Genomic DNA, 20,145 nt, shown 5'->3' on the forward strand with positions numbered 1-20,145 from the left:
ACTGGTTCAGGTCTATAGTTAGGACTGGTTCAGGTCTATAGCTAGGACTGGTTCAGGTCTATAGTTAGGACTGGTTCAGGTCTATAGTTAGGACTGGTTCAGGTCTATAGTTAGGACTGGTTCAGGTCTATAGTTAGGACTGGTTCAGGTCTATAGTTAGGACTGGTTCAGGTCTATAGTTAGGACTGGTTCAGGTCTATAGTTAGGACTGGTTCAGGTTTATAGTTAGGACTGGTTCAGGTCTATAGTTAGGACTGGTTCAGGTCTATAGTTAGAGCTGGTTCAGGTCTATAGTTAGGGCTGGTTCAGGTTTATAGTTAGGACTGGTTCAGGTCTATAGTTAGGACTGGTTCAGGTCTATAGTTAGGGCTGGTTCAGGTCTATAGTTAGGGCTGGTTCAGGTCTATAGTTAGGACTGGTTCAGGTTTATAGTTAGGGCTGGTTCAGGTTTATAGTTAGGGCTGGTTCAGGTCTATAGTTAGGACTGGTTCAGGTCTATAGTTAGGACTGGTTCAGGTTTATAGCTAGGACTGGTTCAGGTCTATAGCTAGGACTGGTTCAGGTTTATAGTTAGGACTGGTTCAGGTCTATAGTTAGGGCTGGTTCAGGTTTATAGTTAGGACTGGTTCAGGTCTATAGTTAGGACTGGTTCAGGTTTATAGTTAGGACTGGTTCAGGTCTATAGTTAGGACTGGTTCAGGTCTATAGTTAGGGCTGGTTCAGGTCTATAGCTAGGACTGGTTCAGGTCTATAGTTAGGACTGGTTAAGGTCTATAGCTAGGACTGGTTCAGGTCTATAGTTAGGGCTGGTTCAGGTCTATAGCTAGGACTGGTTCAGGTTTATAGAATCAGTTAAAAGGGGAAGGCAGCAGTTTTGTGTGGACCAGGTTTCAGACCTGCAGAGCGGAACAGGAAGTAGCTTTAGGGTTTCATAAATATTAGTTTTTTTACCAACAAGTTCTATTCAAGAGTCACTAAAAATGTTCAGGGTTCACATCTGTGTGTGTGTGTGTGTGTGTGTGTAGGTGTGTGTTTGTGTACGTGACGTGTGTGTGTGTGTGTGTGTGTGTGTGTGTGTGTGTGTGTGTGTGTGTGTGTGTAGGTGTGTCCGACAGACCAAACTGTCATGAAGGCATAATCGCAGCACTTGAACTGGTTCATTTCTGTGTGTGTGTGTGTGTGTGTGTGTGTGTGTGTGTGTGTGTGTGTGTGTGTGTGTGTGTGTGTGTGTGTAAGGAAGTGATTCAATGAAGCAGAAAGAGGAAGTTAACGAAACTGTAAAGGTTTACAGGAACAAAAGGTTTTCATATCTTTCAACAACCGTCTGTGAAATAGAGTTCTTTATTTCAACACCATGCATGCAGTCAATATAGTATATCATAAAAGGTAATAGTATATAACGTCATAAAAAGTAATACTATAGTATGTCGTAAAAAGTCAAAGTATAGTATGTCGTAAAAAGTCATGTCATAGTATAGTAAGTCATAGTATAGTATAGTAAGTCAAGTCATAGTATAGTAAGTCATAGTATAGTAAGTCATAGTATAGTATAGTAAGTCATAGTATAGTATAGTAAGTCATAGTATAGTATAGTAAGTCATAGTATAGTAAGTCATAGTATAGTAAGTCATAGTAAGTCATAGTATAGTAAGTCATAGTATAGTAAGTCATAGTATAGTAAGTCATAGTATAGTATAGTAAGTCATAGTATAGTAAGTCATAGTATAGTAAGTCATAGTATAGTAAGTCATAGTATAGTATAGTAAGTCATAGTATAGTAAGTCATAGTAAGTCATAGTATAGTATAGTAAGTCATAGTATAGTATAGTAAGTCATAGTATAGTAAGTCATAGTATAGTAAGTCATAGTATAGTATAGTATAGTATAGTAAGTCATAGTAAGTCATAGTATAGTAAGTCATAGTATAGTAAGTCATAGTAAGTCATAGTATAGTATAGTAAGTCATAGTATAGTAAGTCATAGTATAGTATAGTAAGTCATAGTATAGTAAGTCATAGTAAGTCATAGTAGTAAGTCATAGTATAGTATAGTAAGTCATAGTATAGTAAGTCATAGTATAGTATAGTAAGTCATAGTATAGTAAGTCATAGTATAGTAAGTCATAGTATAGTATAGTAAGTCATAGTATAGTAAGTCATAGTATAGTATAGTAAGTCATAGTATAGTATAGTAAGTCATAGTATAGTAAGTCATAGTATAGTATAGTAAGTAAGTCATAGTATAGTAAGTCATAGTAAGTCATAGTATAGTATAGTAAGTCATAGTATAGTAAGTCATAGTATAGTATAGTAAGTAAGTCATAGTATAGTATATAGTATAGTAAGTCATAGTATAGTATAGTAAGTCATAGTATAGTAAGTCATAGTATAGTATAGTAAGTCATAGTATAGTAAGTCATAGTATAGTAAGTCATAGTATAGTAAGTCATAGTATAGTAAGTCATAGTATAGTATAGTAAGTCATAGTATATTAAGTCATAGTATAGTAAGTCATAGTATAGTAAGTCATAGTATAGTAAGTCATAGTATAGTAAGTCATAGTATAGTAAGTCATAGTATAGTAAGTCATAGTATAGTATAGTAAGTCATAGTATAGTAAGTCATAGTATAGTAAGTCATAGTATAGTATAGTAAGTCATAGTATAGTAAGTCATAGTATGTCAGAGGACTAAGTGAAGATGATTCCTGACCACTGAGGAAGTCCATGAGTGTGGCTGAAAGTTCCACAAACAGGAGAGAACAGAGTCGGAACTCTGACCCAATTCATGCAGTCTTCTGCTTTCTGATTGGCTCGGCTGTCTCTGTACTCCATCCGGACGCTCTGATTGGCTGCCTCTGGGCGTGTAATAAAGACCACGCCCTCTCCTGAATATTTAATGAGCCTGCCAGACACAAGCGAGTGTGAAATTAATTATTAACGAAGGTCCTGAATTAAAGAGGACAAAAACAACGTCCTCCTTCAGTGATGTCACGATGAATATTAATGAGTTCATCTGTGGCGTCATGTTCTATTGATTATTATCAATAAAGTTTGTTTTAAAGAAAAACCATCAGACTGTTCAGATCCGTTTATTGAGTTTCTGTTCGGCTGCTAACATGTTTCATAATTACAAAGATTCTTTAACTGGTGAAACAAAGCAGTAGTGCCCCCCCCCTCACCCGACTCCAGCTGACCTCTGGGGTCAGGGGTCAGAGGTCAGAGGGCGGGGTCGGAGAGAGCAACAGGAAAGATCATCACTGACACAAAATCAAAGATTATTTTTCTCCTACAACAACATTGATGATGATGTGCAATTTAACAAAGTTTAAAAATGAATTGATACAGTGTTTTTTCATCAGAGTGAGACCTCCGTCACAGTTAGCTCAGCAGCTAACACCGGCTAAAGCTCATCAGGAAGGTATCTAATAAAGGAGGACAGGAGCTGATTGGTCCCACAGAGCCAAGCAGACTAAGGGTCAAAGGTCAAACACAACAGCCATCAGCAGGGTTGAAACCAGGGGGCGGGGCTTCCCAGCAGGTAAAATCCAACAAAAATAAAAGCAGCTGGAAGCTCAGACTCACCCCGCCACAATAAAAGCATCAAGTAAAATCTAAACTCAGTCTGCAGCCTGATTGGTTCATAAAACCCCTCCTCCCTCACACATAGGGGGCGGGGCCTCAGGGATCCATCTCCAGGCCGTCCAAGGTGAGCTGGCTGCGGTGGGGGGAGTTGGGACTGGGGGGGCTGCTGGGGTTAGAGCTGTTAGACGGGGTCGAGTGTTTGGTGGAGTCCGAGTCCGGCTGGAGGGAGAGAGAGAACCTGTTGTAAGCTCCATTGTGTCAATAAAGTTCTAATAAAATAAAGTGTGTGTGTGTGTGTGTGTGTGTGTGTGTTACCTCTCGGTCCAGGTCCTGGTCCGGTTCAGAGATGCTGCGAGATGAAGCTCCTCCCCCAAAATCTGAACCAATAAAAACTGTTTAAATGACATCACATTTTACTGATTGTGTCTCAAACTACACACACCGATACTACACACCAATACTACGTACAGATGTGTGTGTACAGATGTGTGTGTACAGATGTGTGTGCGTACAGATGTGTGTGTGTACAGATGTGTGAGCGTACCTGAGGCTGTGCGTGTGATGTGTGTCTTGCTCCTTTGTTGCCGGGAGATACTGGACAGTGGGCGGGGCTTATCTTTAACCGGGTCATCTTGAGAGGAAGACATCACACTCTATACACACACACACACACACACACACACACACACACACACACACACACACACACACACACACACACACACACACACACACATATATATATATTAATATACCAGAGTAACAGATGTAACCATGGGTCTATGATGCTGGATGACCCAGAGGCAGAGCTTTAAAACAGCTCCAGTCTAAATATCAACAGTGTCATGTGACCTCTGATGACCCCGACCAGGTTCAGGTGTCATCCAGCATTCCTACAGAACCTTCTTGTAGGTTCAAGAACTCTGTATCTGAAGAACAGGACATGTGTTTCTCTGTCTGTAAATATAATATTTCAGTTATTGTTGTTTTTTGTTTTTTTCTACTGTTTTTTTATTGCGTATTTATAATACTTGTTTTATTTTATTTTTATTTTTATTTCTTTATTTTTTATTCTTAGCTTGTCTTCTACTATGTCTCTTGTGTGCACTTTACTCTACGCTGTTGTAAGTCTGCAAATTTCCCCGCTGCGGGACTAATAAAGGATTATCTTATCTTATCTTATCTTATCTACCCTCTGTGTTCTCCAGACCCAGTGTTAGCTTAAGCTAACGCTACAACAGAAGTTAATACAGACCCAGTGTTAGCTTAAGCTAACACTACAACAGAAGTTAATAAAGACTCAGTGTTAGCTTAAGCTACAACATAAGTTAATAAAGACTCAGTGTTAGCTTAAGCTACAACATAAGTTAATAAAGACTCAGTGTTAGCTTAAGCTACAACAGAAGTTAATAAAGACTCAGTGTTAGCTTAAGCTACAACAGAAGTTAATAAAGGCTCAGTGTTAGCTTAAGCTAACGCTACAACAGAAGTTAATACAGACTCAGTGTTAGCTTAAGCTAACGCTACAACAGAAGTTAATAAAGACTCTGCCTCTTGTTTCAGGACTTTATAAACCGCAGGTTAAAAGTTCGACACACTATTACTGAGATAAGTGGAGTCAAAGGACAGAAAGTGAGAGGACAGGAGGTGTTGTGAGAGGACAGGAGGTGCTGTGAGAGGACAGGAGGTGCTGTGAGAGGACAGGAGGTGCTGTGAGAGGACAGGAGGTGCTGTGAGAGGACAGGAGGTGTTGTGAGAGGACAGGAGGTGTTGTGAGAGGACAGGAGGTTCTGGGCAGCATGTAGAGAAACAAAGAATGAAAACAAACTGCAGAATAAAGTTAAACCAGGCGTTCAGACGCTTAGAGATTCACACAAACCAAGAAGACCACTGCAGACCAGGAAGGAGAGGAAAGACTGGGGTGAAGGAGACAGAGAGGGGGTGAAGGAGACAGAGAGAGGGTGAAGGAGACAGAGAGGGGGTGAAGGAGACAGAGAGGGGGTGAAGGAGACAGAGAGACAGAGAGGGGGTGAGAGGGGTGAAGGAGACAGAGAGAGGGGGAAGGAGACAGAGAGGGGGTGAAGGAGACAGAGAGGGGACAGAGAGAGGGTGAAGGAGACAGAGAGAGGGTGAAGGAGACAGAGAGAGGGGGAAGGAGACAGAGAGGGGGTGAAGGAGACAGAGAGAGGGTGAAGGAGACAGAGAGGGGGTGAAGGAGACAGAGAGAGGGTGAAGGAGACAGAGAGAGGGTGAAGGAGACAGAGAGGGGGTGAAGGAGACAGGAGACAGAGGGGTGAAGGAGACAGAGAGAGGGTGAAGGAGACAGAGAGAGGGTGAAGGAGACAGAGAGGGGGTGAAGGAGACAGAGAGAGGGTGAAGGAGACAGAGAGAGGGTGAAGGAGACAGAGAGAGGGGTGAAGGAGACAGAGAGGGGGGAGACAGAGAGGGGGTGAAGGAGACAGAGAGAGGCTGGCCTACCATTCCCAGAGAGGAGGTTGAGGGAGAGGAGGAAGAAGAGGAGGAGGAAGGCTGCAGGAGGCTCTGCTGGGAGGAAGAGGAGGCGTCTTTCTGCAAGAAGGCGCCGGCCGACGCCGACGTCATGTGATAGACATGCTCAAAGTTGCAGGGGGAGAGATGAGGGTGTGACGGAAGGAGGAGGGGGAAGGGGAGGGGGAGGAGGAAAGGGAGATGACATCACTAACCTGAAAATCAGGGGGAGGAGGAGTAAGGAGGGGGTGAGGAAGGTGAGACAGGGGGAGGAGAGAAGAGAGGAGTCAGTGTGATGGACAGCTGTCGGAGGGGAGAGGAGGTGAGGGAGAACATGCTGGCAGGAGGAGGAGGAGGAGGAGGAGTTACCAGAGGGAGGTCCATGAGGACTTGCATGCCGTCTCCTGGTCCCATGTGGGCCACGTGGTTAAAGTTTGTGGGATTAGAAATCATCTTTGATCTGAGCTCCGGATCCCTGAGCATCTCCCTGAAACCACACACACAACAACACGTTAATACACAACAACACACAACAACACACAACAACAACACGTTAATACACAACAACAACACACAACAGCACGTTAATACACAACAACACAACAACACGTTAATACACAACAACAACACACAACAACAACACGTTAATACACAACAACACACAACAACACACAACAACAACACACAACAACACGTTAATACACAACAACACACAACAACACGTTAATACACAACAACACGTTAATACACAACAACACACAACAACAACACACAACAACACGTTAATACACAACAACACACAACACGTTAATACACAACACACTAATACACAACAACACGTTAATACACAACAACACACAACAATACACAACACACTAATACACAACACGTTAATACACAACAATACACAACAACATGTTAATACACAACACACAACACGTTAATACACAACAATACACAACAACACGTTAATACACAACAATACACAACAACATGTTAATACACAACACACAACACACAACAATACACAACACACTAATACACAACACACAACAACACGTTAATACACAACAACACACAACACACAACACCACGTTAATACACAACAACACACAACACCACGTTAATACACAACACACTAATACACAACAACACGTTAATACACAACACACAACAATACACAACACACTAATACACAACAATACACAACAACATGTTAATACACAACACACAACACGTTAATACACAACAACACACAACACGTTAATACACAACACACAACAACACGTTAATACACAACCACACACAACACGTTAATACACAACACACAACAACAACACACTAATACACAACAACACACAACACACTAATACACAACAACACGTTAATACACAACAATACACAACACACTAATACACAACACGTTAATACACAACACACAACAACACGTTAATACACAACAACACACAACACACTAATACACAACAACACGTTAATACACAACAACACACAACACACTAATACACAACACGTTAATACACAAAAACACACAACAACACACAACACACTAATACACAACACACAACACGTTAATACACAACAACACGTTAATACACAACAACACACAACACACTAATACACAACACACAACAACACGTTAATACACAACAACACACAACACACTAATACACAACACACAACACGTTAATACACAACAACACACAACACACAACAACACACAACAACACGTTAATACACAACACACAACACACAACAACAACACACTAATACACAACAACACACAACACACTAATACACAACACGTTAATACACAACAACACACAACACACTAATACACAACACGTTAATACACAACACACAACAACACGTTAATACACAACACACAACAACACGTTAATACACAACAACACACAACACACTAATACACAACAACACGTTAATACACAACACACAACACACTAATACACAACAACACACAACACACTAATACACAACAACACGTTAATACACAACACACAAATACACAACACACAACACATTAATACACAACACATTAATACACAACAATACACAACACACTAATACACAACAACACACAACACACTAATACACAACAACACACAACACATTAATACACAACAATACACAACACATTAATACACAACAACAACACATTAATACACAACACACATTAATACACAACAACAACACATTAATAGACAACACACAACAACAACACACAATAATACACATATACACATTAACACACACACACACACACAGACAGTAGAGCATCACCTCCTCTGCTGGAGACGCTCCTCCTCTGGAACCTTAAACAGGAACTTCCTCTTGCTGCGCGTTCGAACCATCAACTTCCTGCTCTGGTCCGACGTCTCCGGGATGGTGAGGTCTCCCTCTGAGGACAGACAGGAGGAGACAGACGGGAGGAGACAGACGGGAGGAGACAGACGGGAGGAGACAGACGGGAGGAGACAGACAGGAGGAGACAGACAGGTGGAGACAGACAGGTGGAGACAGACGGGAGGAGACAGACGGGTAGAGATGGGTTAGCTTCAGGCCGGCTCAGGTAGTGAGACAGTGTCCAGGTGAGTCTGGTCGTTACCTGACGAGGTGTTGTTGAAGAAAATGAGACGAGGAGGTTCTGAGCTCAGCAGGTTTAATGTCCCCTCCACATTCAGAGGTCTGATCTGAGGACATAGAGCGGGAGGTCACTGAATGCTACACTGTGATTGGCTGTTTCCCAGCAGTGATGAGCTTTGATTGGTTACCTTGCGGAGGGAGATGGTCTGGACCCACTCTGTGGTGTGAATGTCGAAGACGTCAAGTCCGTATTCACAGTAGACCGTCAGGTGGGACGAGTTGGAGCCTTGAGAGACGGACAGGTGTGGTAGAGATTAATACCTTAAAGATGTGATGTCACTGGTGATGTCACTGGTCTTTAACCTGCTTTCACACACATGACTCTGTTAACTAGGGTTGAGAACGTACTGCACGCGAGCGGCGTGGCGGGCCACATCAGCTCCTGGGTCCGGGACCGGCGGCCCTGTCCGTCCACGTAGATGCCCAGGTGGCTGAAGCAGAGCAGCAGCTCGGTGGTTCCCACCTCCAGGGCGTGCAGGGCGTCCAGCGGCTGCTGGGCCAGGAAGGCCAGCGACGGGTCGGCGGGGCTGACCAGGCTGATGGGGGACGACTCCCCCTGCAGGGCCAGGAGAGCGAAGCCTGAAGGATACCCGACACACAGCCGCTCCCTCACCATGCCCAACCACTGCACCGTCCCAGGAGCCTGCACCTCCCACAGCTTCTTATAGTGCGGCTTCGCTCGTGTGATCTCGTAGCACAGAACCTGGAGGATCAGAACCACGGCATTAGAACGGGAGCAGAACCACAGGGAGGTGGTTTTCAGGTCCATCTCCAGGTGAATCCTGACCTGACGTTTGACGGCAGCCAGCAGGCAGGCCGGGCCTCCAGGTCTGAGCACCCCGGTAGTCAGAGCCTGGCAGCCTTTGGTCTCCGTAAGCTTGAAGTCGAAGGCGGACTCGGCTCCGTCCAGCGCCCCCCAGTGGTGGAGGTGAACGTGACGGTTCCGACCGCAGAGCAGAGCAACAATCTTCTCCTTCGGGATCAAATCAATCTGATAAACCTTCTTACTGTCTGCTGCTCGCACGATCACTGGAGAAAGAGAGGTAAGACATGCATCACCTATCAACCGTCTAACTGTCTGTCTGTCTGTCTGTCTGTCTGTCTGTCTGTCTGTCTGTCTGTCTCACCGTCTCTGGTGACCTCCACCACAAACAGTCCGTCTTCGGTTCCCAGGGCGATCCTCTCCCGGTCTGCAGAGAGAGGAAATGCGGATTCAGCAGAGAAAACATCCACCAAATGTTCCTTTAACAGTCCTGTCTGTCAGTACTAGTACTCAGTACACAGTCTGTCAGAGAGTACTACATAGTCCCGTCTGGCAGTACTAGTATTTGGTACTCGGTGCATCTCTAGTATCAGTAGTAGGAGTTGGCTCTAGTAGTAGTAGTATCAGTAGTATCAGTAGTATCTCTAGTAGCAGTAGTATCAGTAGTATCAGTAGTATCTCTAGTAGCAGTAGTATCAGTAGTATCAGTAGTATCTCTAGTAGTATCAGTAGTATCTCTAGTATCAGTAGTATCAGTAGTATCTCTAGTAGCAGTAGTATCAGTAGTATCAGTAGTAGGAGTTGTCTCTAGTAGTAGCAGTAGTGTCTGTAGTAGCAGTAGTATCATTAGTATCTCTAGTAGTATCTCTAGTAGTATCAGTAGTATCTCTAGTAGTATCAGTAGTATCTCTAGTAGTATCAGTAGTATCTCTAGTAGTATCTCTAGTAGTATCTCTAGTAGTATTAGTAGTATCTCTAGTAGTATCAGTAGTATCTCTAGTAGTATCTCTAGTAGTATCTCTAGTAGTATCTCTAGTAGTATCTCTAGTATCTCTAGTAGTATCAGTAGTATCTCTAGTAGCAGTAGTAGTCGCTGACCCAGCACAGCGGCGGACAGCGTGGTCTTGATGAGGGGCAGCGAGGCATCGTAGGCCTCGTGCAGGACATGGACCTGCTGGTTCTTCAGCAGGTTCTTGGTCAGGATGCTCTGTAGACCCTCCAGGATCCGGACCCACTTCCTCTTCTCCACCTCGCTCTCCGCCAGCACCAGCAGAGACACCACCGACAGCTGTGAGATCAACTGTGACGACGTCACCTGATGGTGGCAAAAACAAGGATAAGGGTCACATGGAGGTCAGAGGTCAGACAGAGAGAAGTCAGAGGGGACAGGGTCTCCTACCCTGAAGATGCAGGGGATGTCCTTTCTGGTGGCATGGATCACATCTGACGCCAACACAGAGCTGACGGAAAACTCCTCCTCTCTGCAACACAAGAGAACATCTTTCCCATTAGAGCTCCCTGTGATCCAGACCCGTCTTCACAGAGCTCATCTCCAAACCACCATTATGCATGTATAGATGAATTAATATAACTGCTAGTTAAGAATGTATGCTAATTAATATTTATTATATACGTAAACATGAATCAACAGGACTGCTAGTTGAGATGTCCCTTGCTAAGTGTTGCTACAATGCCTTCCATGACTGGTTTCTAGTTTGTTTAAAAGTTATGCCTTAGTTTTATGTTGGATACATACCTTAATGATGGAATAACTGGTAGAATATTCCATTTCTATTAATCCATATCTGCAATATGTCTAATATCAATAAACCAGATCAGAAACTTGAAAAATGACTCCAAGTGAAAACCTTCTGTAGTTACCTGAGATCCAGCACCAGACTGGCACCCACCCCCGGCTGGGTGGACTTTCCCTCTGCGACGTCGTAGAGGAACAGTTTACAGTCAGAGACCAAGGCAAAGGCTCGCTGCCAGCCCTTCTTAACGCCGCTGGGCTTCGGGATCTGACAGAAAGACAGCAGCATGAGTCTGAGCAGCTGCTGTGACACCGAAGCCCTTATAGGTGGTGCCCATGTCCCATGACCTCATCTCTTACCCTGACGTAGCCTTTGTAGGCGGTGCCGATGCCTCTCTGGACGTCGATGCCCTGCGGCCTCTTGGCGTGCTCTGCTGGGATTGGACAGACCAGGGGGGCGTTGTCTTTACAGGAAACGTGGCAGATGAAGGAGCACACTGAGGAGAGAGGACAGAGTCAGGACCTATGGGTCATCTGGTCTCAGAGGAATAACAATGTTCTTTCATCATGGTACTTGATCAGATGATGGGCCCATGGCGCTGTGCCAGATGAACTGGTGGTGTCCGTGGCATTTCAGGACATGTTGCCTACTAACCAGGAAACAAGCAGTTTGCTAATGTGTCTTATGTGGGCAATGTGTAACCAAAAACTGAAAAGCTCGGTGACACAGCTCCATGAACATTTAAGGAGGATCTGGTCTACCTGCCAGAGGATTACATCAGTGTATAAAACATGTCGACTTTCTATTGCCAGTATCTGGCGCTATGACTATGGGTCAATATTGAAGTATAGATGTATTCAGGACTGGACTCTGATCCAACAAGTGAAATTTAATGCAGATTGGTCTTCCTGTTTCACGGCTAAAGGCGTTTTTTGGCCACCAAGTTACGGCAACATAGTTCAACAAAAACTGAAAATCCGCAGTTTATCATTGCAAATTTGAAGTCGATATGGTGAAATCTGTGTGCCTGGAAATGGCCTCAAACAGCACGCTCAATTCAAAATGGCCGACTTCCTGTTGGGTTTACCTTACACCTCCAGAAGCTTTTTTGTGTCTACATGTTACCTTTGCCTCACAAATTCCGTACATCTAGGCGCCAAACCCATGTTCAAAACCCAGAAAACAAATCTACACCACTTCTGATGCAAGTACAAAGTGTTTCACAAACGTGTGATTCACTAGAAGAATAAATATAAACATCAGTGGGAACGAGTTTCCTTCTTAATTGTGTTATAAGCTTTAGGGATTAAGATAATAAGAAGGCTGTTAGCCGATGAGCATCTGTGACCTGGAGGCCAAACTGTGCATTAGTGTGTGTTGTGTACCTTCACAGGCGTATCCCTGTCTCAGGAGTCCCACCATCAGTGAGGTGCAGTGTGTGCACTGAGTCGGACTGGAGAAGGTCTTGATGCTCAGCTGGTGAGCTTTGGGCTGCGAACACACCACACAAACATGATGATCAATGTGACACTTAACCAGAGATAAAGATGCTTTTGGAAAAGAAGTTTGAAAACCGACGAGTGAAAGACGTGAGGGTGTGCTTATGTCCAACAGGGTCCACTAGGGTGTGCTTATGTCCAACAGTTGTGTCGGCTCAGGAGAATAACAAAGGCTCTACTTGTACCACACTTTACATACTATTCTACCTCCCACAGGTGACGTCTCACCTGGAGAAACAGTAGCTTACCTTTGGTGTGGTGAGTGCTGAGCTCTGGTAGGAGGGGGAGGGGCTCACTGGGACCGACACAGCTTTAACTTCCTGTTGAAACAAACGGGACCAGACTCAGGACGGGTAAAAGATCAGTTCTATCAAACACCCTCAGACTAAGGGTGTCACCATTTGATTTGAACCTGTATCTGAACAGTGATGAACTAAACCTCAGTAAAAGAGAAGCTTTGTGGTGTCATGTTTAAATGATTGATCCTACATGTAAAACAACAACTTATCAGCTGTTCACAGACTAAAGAGAAGATCCACTAGATGGCAGGAAGGAACTTTATATAAACAACTGGAGTTTCTCAGTTGACGAGGTTCACCTGAACGCACCATGACTCCCTGTCGGCGTACAAAGCGGTCCAATGGTGACTTCAGTCTCTAAGTGGTCTCTCCTTACACAACTCTCTAAAGACTAAACGTGTTGTCTGTCGGCCGCCGTGACGTCTAAAACAAACGTCTGGTTTCACAACGCGAGGAAAACCGTCAAAAGGAACAAAAGCTCATTCTGATCATCTGAGCATTTAGAGTTGAGATGGTGACACCCTTAGTACAAACGTAGAGAATCCGTGTTCGTGACTGACCTCGTGTTCGGAGGTGGTGGAAGGCGAGGGGGGCGTGGTCTCTGATTTCAGGGGGGTGGAGTCTATGTCCGTAGTCTGCATGTCAAAGAGAGGAGACATTGAACATCACAGAACAGACTGAAACCCTCCTGGAGACTGCAGCTCATCAGGTAAAAACTACGTTTCCCTGACATCACAGCTCATCAGGAATGAAAGTTATTAGTTCATTAGAAACCAACATGTCGGCAGCATCAACAGAACATGAGAACATCAAACCGGTTCTACAAACCAACCAAAGAACCTCCTCACATCTGAAGCTCTTCACCTCAACATAGATTACATCTTATTTAAAAAGAGACAATACATCACTCTAAAGCAGAGGATCTGATCCATCAGAGAGAGTGTGTGTGTGTGTGTGTGAAGGAATAGAACAAAAACACCAGGTCTTGTTTTCTCTGAGTCCAATAACTTTAAAGGGTTTTGATACCAAACCCTGACTGAAGTGGACTCCAGGTCTGAGGCGCCCCCCTGTGGAGGCTGGTGTCTGTTACAGAACAAAGTCTGCAGTCATTTCATTCACTCATTGAGTTAAATAGATGTGACCTGGTAGTTTCACTGAAGAAGACCATGTGATATGGTCAAAAGCTCTCTTATATTTCACCAGATAGCAGCAATGTTAGATTGAGCCACAATCCTGAGCATGCTAACAGTCAGAGATGGGTGTTCCTTAACTGTCTGCTGATTGGATGACGGCAGCATTTGATTTTCCTGAGAGCCAATCAAGTGAGAGGTGGCTGAAAGGTGTGAGGTCATTGGGGTTAAAGGTCACTGCACACTACATCACCTCACACTGGAGTCTAGCTACAATTACTAGCCTACTATTAGCACAAAGCTAGCAGCTACAACTGAGGTTAGATCTGACAGCAGCTGCCCCGGAGGACTGTGGGTAAGGGCAGCGGTATGCAGGGGATTGTGGGTAACATGGCAGATGAACTTACGTCTTCCCAGAGAGCGAGCAGCGAGGAGGAGGAGCAAGCTGACGCCTCCACGTTGCAGAGAGAAACAAACAGCTTCAGAGACTACACCTGAGTGACATCATGTGACATCATGTGACACCATGTGACATCATGTGACATCATGTGACCTGCTGCTTGGTGAGTTCTGGGTTCATAACTGTGATTAGTTTAATGTTTCCCTGTATAAGCGTTGTGATGTAATGTTACTAACTAAACATACTAAGACTATGATGTGTTAAGAGCAGCCAGGTGAGACAGCCAGGTGAGACAGCCAGGTGAGACAGACAGGTGAGACAGACAGACAGGTGAGACAGCCAGGTGGGAGAGACATGTGAGACAGCCAGGTGGGAGAGACATGTGAGACAGCCAGGTGGGAGAGACATGTGAGACAGACAGGTGGGACATACAGGTAGGACAGACAGGTTACTCACTCTGAAGGTGAGGTCAGGAGCCAGAGGAGACGTGTTGAAGTATTCAAAGATGGAGTCCTGGAAGTCTGGAAGCTTCAGACCTGCAGAGAGACAGATTAGAGGTGAACACATGAACGAGTGTCTGCTGGAGGTGAACACATGAACGATTTACTGCTGGAGGTGAACACATGAACGATTTACTGCTGGAGGTGAACACATGAACGAGTGTCTGCTGGAGGTGAACACATGAACGAGTGTCTGCTGGAGGTGAACACATGAACGATTTACTGCTGGAGGTGAACACATGAACGAGTGTCTGCTGGAGGTGAACACATGAACGATTTACTGCTGGAGGTGAACACATGAACGAGTGTCTGCTGGAGGTGAACACATGAACGATTTACTGCTGGAGGTGAACACATGAACGAGTGTCTGCTGGAGGTGAACACATGAACGAGTGTCTGCTGGAGGTGAACACATGAACGAGCTGGAGGTGAACACATGAACTGCTGCTGGAGGTGAACACATGAACGAGTGTCTGCTGGAGGTGAACACATGAACGAGTGTCTGCTGGAGGTGAACACATGAACGAGTGTCTGCTGGAGGTGAACACATGAACGAGTCTCTGCTGGAGGTGAACACATGAATGATTTACTGCTGGAGGTGAACACATGAACGAGTGTCTGCTGGAGGTGAACACATGAACGATTTACTGCTGGAGGTGAACACATGAACGAGTGTCTGCTGGAGGTGAACACATGAACGAGTGTCTGCTGGAGGTGAACACATGAACGATTTACTGCTGGAGGTGAACACATGAACGAGTGTCTGCTGGAGGTGAACACATGAACGATTTACTGCTGGAGGTGAACACATGAACGAGTGTCTGCTGGAGGTGAACACATGCTGGAGGTGAACACATGAACGAGTGTCTGCTGGAGGTGAACACATGAACGATTTACTGCTGGAGGTGAACACATGAACGATTTACTGCTGGAGGTGAACACATGAACGAGTGTCTGCTGGAGGTGAACACATGAACGAGTCTCTGCTGGAGGTGAACACATGAACGAGTGTCTGCTGGAGGTGAACACATGAACGAGTGTCTGCTGGAGGTGAACACATGAACGAGTCTCTGCTGGAGGTGAACACATGAACGATTTACTGCTGGAGGTGAACACATGAACGATTTACTGCTGGAGGTGAACACATGAACGAGTGTCTGCTGGAGGTGAACACATGAACGATTTACTGCTGGAGGTGAACACATGAACGATTTACTGCTGGAGGTGAACACATGAACGAGTGTCTGCTGGAGGTGAACACATGAACGATTTACTGCTGGAGGTGAACACATGAACGAGTGTCTGCTGGAGGTGAACACATGAACGAGTGTCTGCTGGAGGTGAACACATGAACGAGTGTGCTGGAGGTGAACACATGAACGAGTGTCTGCTGGAGGTGAACACATGAACGAGTGTCTGCTGGAGGTGAACACATGAACGAGTCTCTGCTGGAGGTGAACACATGAATGATTTACTGCTGGAGGTGAACACATGAACGAGTGTCTGCTGGAGGTGAACACATGAACGATTTACTGCTGGAGGTGAACACATGAACGATTTACTGCTGGAGGTGAACACATGAACGAGTGTCTGCTGGAGGTGAACACATGAACGAGTGTCTGCTGGAGGTGAACACATGAACGAGTGTCTGCTGGAGGTGAACACATGAACGAGTGTCTGCTGGAGGTGTGAACGAGTCTCTGCTGGAGGTGAACACATGAACGAGTCTCTGCTGGAGGTGAACACATGAACGAGTCTCTGCTGGAGGTGAACACATGAACGAGTCTACATGGCCATGGTCACCTGATGGGACCTGAACTAGTTTGTTTTACCTGAGGGAACAGGTAAAGGTGGAACACCAGAGGACCATGAACTGAACCCTGAGGGACTCCAGGGCGTCTCACCTTTGTCACCGCGGTAACGGCTGTCCTCCATCTCTTTCTTCAGACTCTCCACCTCCTCCCCCATCTCCAGACTCCTCTCCTCCGACTCCTTTAGCTTACTGCAGACAGACAGGCAGACAGACAGGTGAGGAGACAGGCAGGTGAGAAGGAGAAGCTGTTAGTCTCTGTGTGACCTCTGACCTCTCCAGGTTGATGTTGGCAGCTTTGATCTTACGCAGCTCCTCCTGAACCAGCTGCTTGGCTCTGATCTCAGCATCCAGAGCCGACTGGAGCTCCAGACGGGCCGACATGTCCAGCTTCTGACTGCGACGCACCTTCCACAGGGGGTCCTACGAGGGGGAGACAGGGAGGGAGACAGGGAGGGAGACAGGGAGGGGGAGACAGGGAGTTAACATCGTTCTTTAAGGAACCCTGAACATAAATAAAACATCTTTAAATCCTAACGTACTACTGACTCAGGTAGTACTGACTCATGTCCTACTGACTCATGTACTACTGACTCAGGTAGTACTGACTCATGTACTACTGACTCAGGTAGTACTGACTCATGTACTACTGACTCATGTCCTACTGACTCATGTACTACTGACTCAGGTAGTACTGACTCATGTACTACTGACTCATGTCCTACTGACTCATGTCCTACTGACTCATGTAGTACTGACTCAGGTAGTACTGACTCAGGTAGTACTGACTCAGGTAGTACTGACTCATGTACTACTGACTCATGTACTACTGACTCATGTACTACTGACTCAGGTAGTACTGACTCAGGTAGTACTGACTCAGGTAGTACTGAAGGATCAGACACCAGGCTGAGGTTCTGAGTTCTAAAGGTCTGTGGTTCTGGGTCCAGAACTGGTTCCATATGTATGTGTGTATGGCTTACTGGTGTGAGTGTGTTACTGGTGTGTGTGTGTGTGTTACTGGTGTGAGTATGTTACTGGTGTGTGTGTGTGTTACCAGAGGTCTTGTTCCCAGACTGGAGCTGCGCAGTGTCTCCAGCTCCTCCGTCATCTTGGTGGCCAGAGCCTGAAGGTATCCTCGAGCATCCTTCTCATCGCTCACCCTAACACACACACACACACACACACACACACACACACACACACACACACACACACACACACACACACACACACACACACACACACACACACACACACACACACACACACACACACACACACACAATTAATATTATTATTGTTATTATCATCATTATCATTGTTATTAGCTCCTCCTCCTCCTCCTCCTCGTGGCCTCACCACTGGATGATCTCAGCGATCTGCGCCTCCCAGTGAGCGACGCTCTCCTTCTTAGACGACAGGTCCTGCAGGTCCTCCTCCAGCTGACGGTTCTGAGCAGTCAGCTGATCCACGAAGGAGCACAGCTGAGAGAGAAGTACTGTTACTTACTGAGTACTTCAGGACTACAGGAATACAGGACTACAGGACTTCAGGACTACGGTACTTCGGGACTACGGTACTTCGGGACTACGGTACTTCAGGACTACTTTACTTAAGTACTACGGGACTAGGGTACTTCGGGACTACGGTACTTCGGGACTACTTTACTTAAGTACTACGGGACTAGGGTACTTCAGGACTACGGTACTTCGGGACTACGGTACTTCGGGACTACGGTACTTCAGGACTACTTTACTTAAGTACTTCGGGACTAGGGTACTTCAGGACTAGGGTACTTCAGGACTAGAGTACTTCAGGACTAGGGTACTTCAGGACTAGGGTACTTCAGGACTAGGGTACTTCGGGACTAAAGTACTTCAGGACTACAGTACTTCAGGACTACAGTACTAGGGTACTTCAGGACTACAGTACTAGGGTACTTCAGGACTACAGTACTTCAGGACTAGGGTACTTCGGGACTAGGGTACTTCAGGACTAGGGTACTTCAGGACTAGGGTACTTCGGGACTAGGGTACTTCAGGACTAGGGTACTTCAGGACTAGGGTACTTCACCTTGTCAGTTTCAGCCGTAAGTTTTCGGTTTTCTTCTGTCAGAAGGTTTTTCTCTCGTTCAGATTTCTCCTTCAGAGCTGAAACAGCTTCATCCATCTCTGCTTGTCTGCAGGAACAAAACAAAACCTGGTTCAGGATTCACCTGAACCCCCTTGCTGACCTGGTTCAGGTCTCACTTGTCCCTCTTGCTGACCTGGTTCAGGTCTCACTTGTCCCTCTTGCTGACCTGGTTCAGGACTCACCTGTCCCCCTTGCTGACCTGGTTCAGGACTCATTTGCCCCCCTTGCTGACCTGGTTCAGGACTCACTTGCCCCCCTTGCTGACCTGGTTCAGGACTCACCTGTCCCTCTTGGCCTTGTCCAGCTTGTCTCGTAGTTGCAGCAGCTCCTTGTTGGCGGCGAGCAGAGCCCCCTCGGACTCGTGCAGGTCTTTACGAAGGTTTCTGATCTCGGAGGAGTGGGAGGAGTCTCTCCTCAGCAGCTCCTCCTCGTAGAACAGAATCTTCTTATCGAGATCCGCCTTCAGACGGGACAGCTCCTGCTGAAACTCCGCCCCCCCGGCCACTGCTCCCCGACCCTGCTGAGACTGAAACCAGAACCAGGACCACAATCACCCACCTCTGTTAATTTAGTGAGGACCAGTTTGAATGTGTAGACCGTCAGCAGTCAGGACGTGGTCTGAGACTTCTTACTGGTTCTGTTTTATGTGCAAAAGAAGATTTATTTATTGATAATATCCTCCAGTTCTATAAACCAGGACGCCATCCCTGATCTATGAAGGGGTGGCGTCAGGACGCCGTCAGGGAGCGGATGGGGATCTCCATGGACCCTGGTTGGACTACGTAGGCCCGGCGGACCGGTGATCGTCTTTGAGACTTCTTGCTCGTCATTGTTTTTCAGATTTTTCTCTTTCAAATGTTAATTTAATGACTCAAACCAGCTGCTTCTGAGATCTGTTCAACACCAACTGGATCATCTATACTGTGGACCACCACGTAGACTACGTAAGGTTTGAAGCCGGTATTTGTGCACAGTGCCAGAAAAAGATAACATGATGAAGAATCAGACTGGTCACAGGTTTCTGTGTCGTCCAAACATTTCTCATAACTCAGAGTTGTGAAGTTCAATCCTTAAAGGTTACGTTAATCAAACTGATGAGTTCT

At 45.6% G+C, this 20,145-nt stretch overlaps 1 protein-coding gene across 1 annotated transcript in view; it reads right to left on the reverse strand.

Annotated features, from left to right (window-relative positions):
- Nucleotides 1–3,079: 3,079 nt before the first annotated feature.
- The window catches only part of cdc42bpb (CDC42 binding protein kinase beta (DMPK-like)), a 31,548-nt gene continuing 14,482 nt past the window's right edge, over nucleotides 3,080–20,145 (reverse strand). Inside the window, exons 14-37 of the mRNA XM_054618149.1 lie at nucleotides 19,324–19,568; nucleotides 18,983–19,088; nucleotides 18,269–18,393; nucleotides 17,964–18,069; nucleotides 17,181–17,329; nucleotides 17,001–17,098; nucleotides 15,053–15,132; nucleotides 13,627–13,701; nucleotides 13,016–13,087; nucleotides 12,654–12,759; nucleotides 11,628–11,764; nucleotides 11,396–11,535; nucleotides 10,914–10,995; nucleotides 10,613–10,829; nucleotides 9,879–9,941; nucleotides 9,539–9,780; nucleotides 9,100–9,454; nucleotides 8,880–8,977; nucleotides 8,714–8,798; nucleotides 8,389–8,506; nucleotides 6,439–6,556; nucleotides 4,127–4,235; nucleotides 3,898–3,959; nucleotides 3,080–3,801 (exon numbers count right to left, since the gene is read on the reverse strand). Of these exons, the coding sequence (XP_054474124.1) occupies nucleotides 3,679–3,801; nucleotides 3,898–3,959; nucleotides 4,127–4,235; nucleotides 6,439–6,556; nucleotides 8,389–8,506; nucleotides 8,714–8,798; nucleotides 8,880–8,977; nucleotides 9,100–9,454; nucleotides 9,539–9,780; nucleotides 9,879–9,941; nucleotides 10,613–10,829; nucleotides 10,914–10,995; nucleotides 11,396–11,535; nucleotides 11,628–11,764; nucleotides 12,654–12,759; nucleotides 13,016–13,087; nucleotides 13,627–13,701; nucleotides 15,053–15,132; nucleotides 17,001–17,098; nucleotides 17,181–17,329; nucleotides 17,964–18,069; nucleotides 18,269–18,393; nucleotides 18,983–19,088; nucleotides 19,324–19,568 (3,111 nt within the window). The 3' untranslated portion in view covers nucleotides 3,080–3,678. The remainder of the gene's footprint in view (nucleotides 3,802–3,897; nucleotides 3,960–4,126; nucleotides 4,236–6,438; nucleotides 6,557–8,388; nucleotides 8,507–8,713; nucleotides 8,799–8,879; nucleotides 8,978–9,099; nucleotides 9,455–9,538; nucleotides 9,781–9,878; nucleotides 9,942–10,612; nucleotides 10,830–10,913; nucleotides 10,996–11,395; nucleotides 11,536–11,627; nucleotides 11,765–12,653; nucleotides 12,760–13,015; nucleotides 13,088–13,626; nucleotides 13,702–15,052; nucleotides 15,133–17,000; nucleotides 17,099–17,180; nucleotides 17,330–17,963; nucleotides 18,070–18,268; nucleotides 18,394–18,982; nucleotides 19,089–19,323; nucleotides 19,569–20,145) is intronic.

This window comes from Anoplopoma fimbria, chromosome 18, assembly GCF_027596085.1.
Source record: "Anoplopoma fimbria isolate UVic2021 breed Golden Eagle Sablefish chromosome 18, Afim_UVic_2022, whole genome shotgun sequence".
Taxonomy (NCBI): domain Eukaryota; kingdom Metazoa; phylum Chordata; class Actinopteri; order Perciformes; family Anoplopomatidae; genus Anoplopoma; species Anoplopoma fimbria.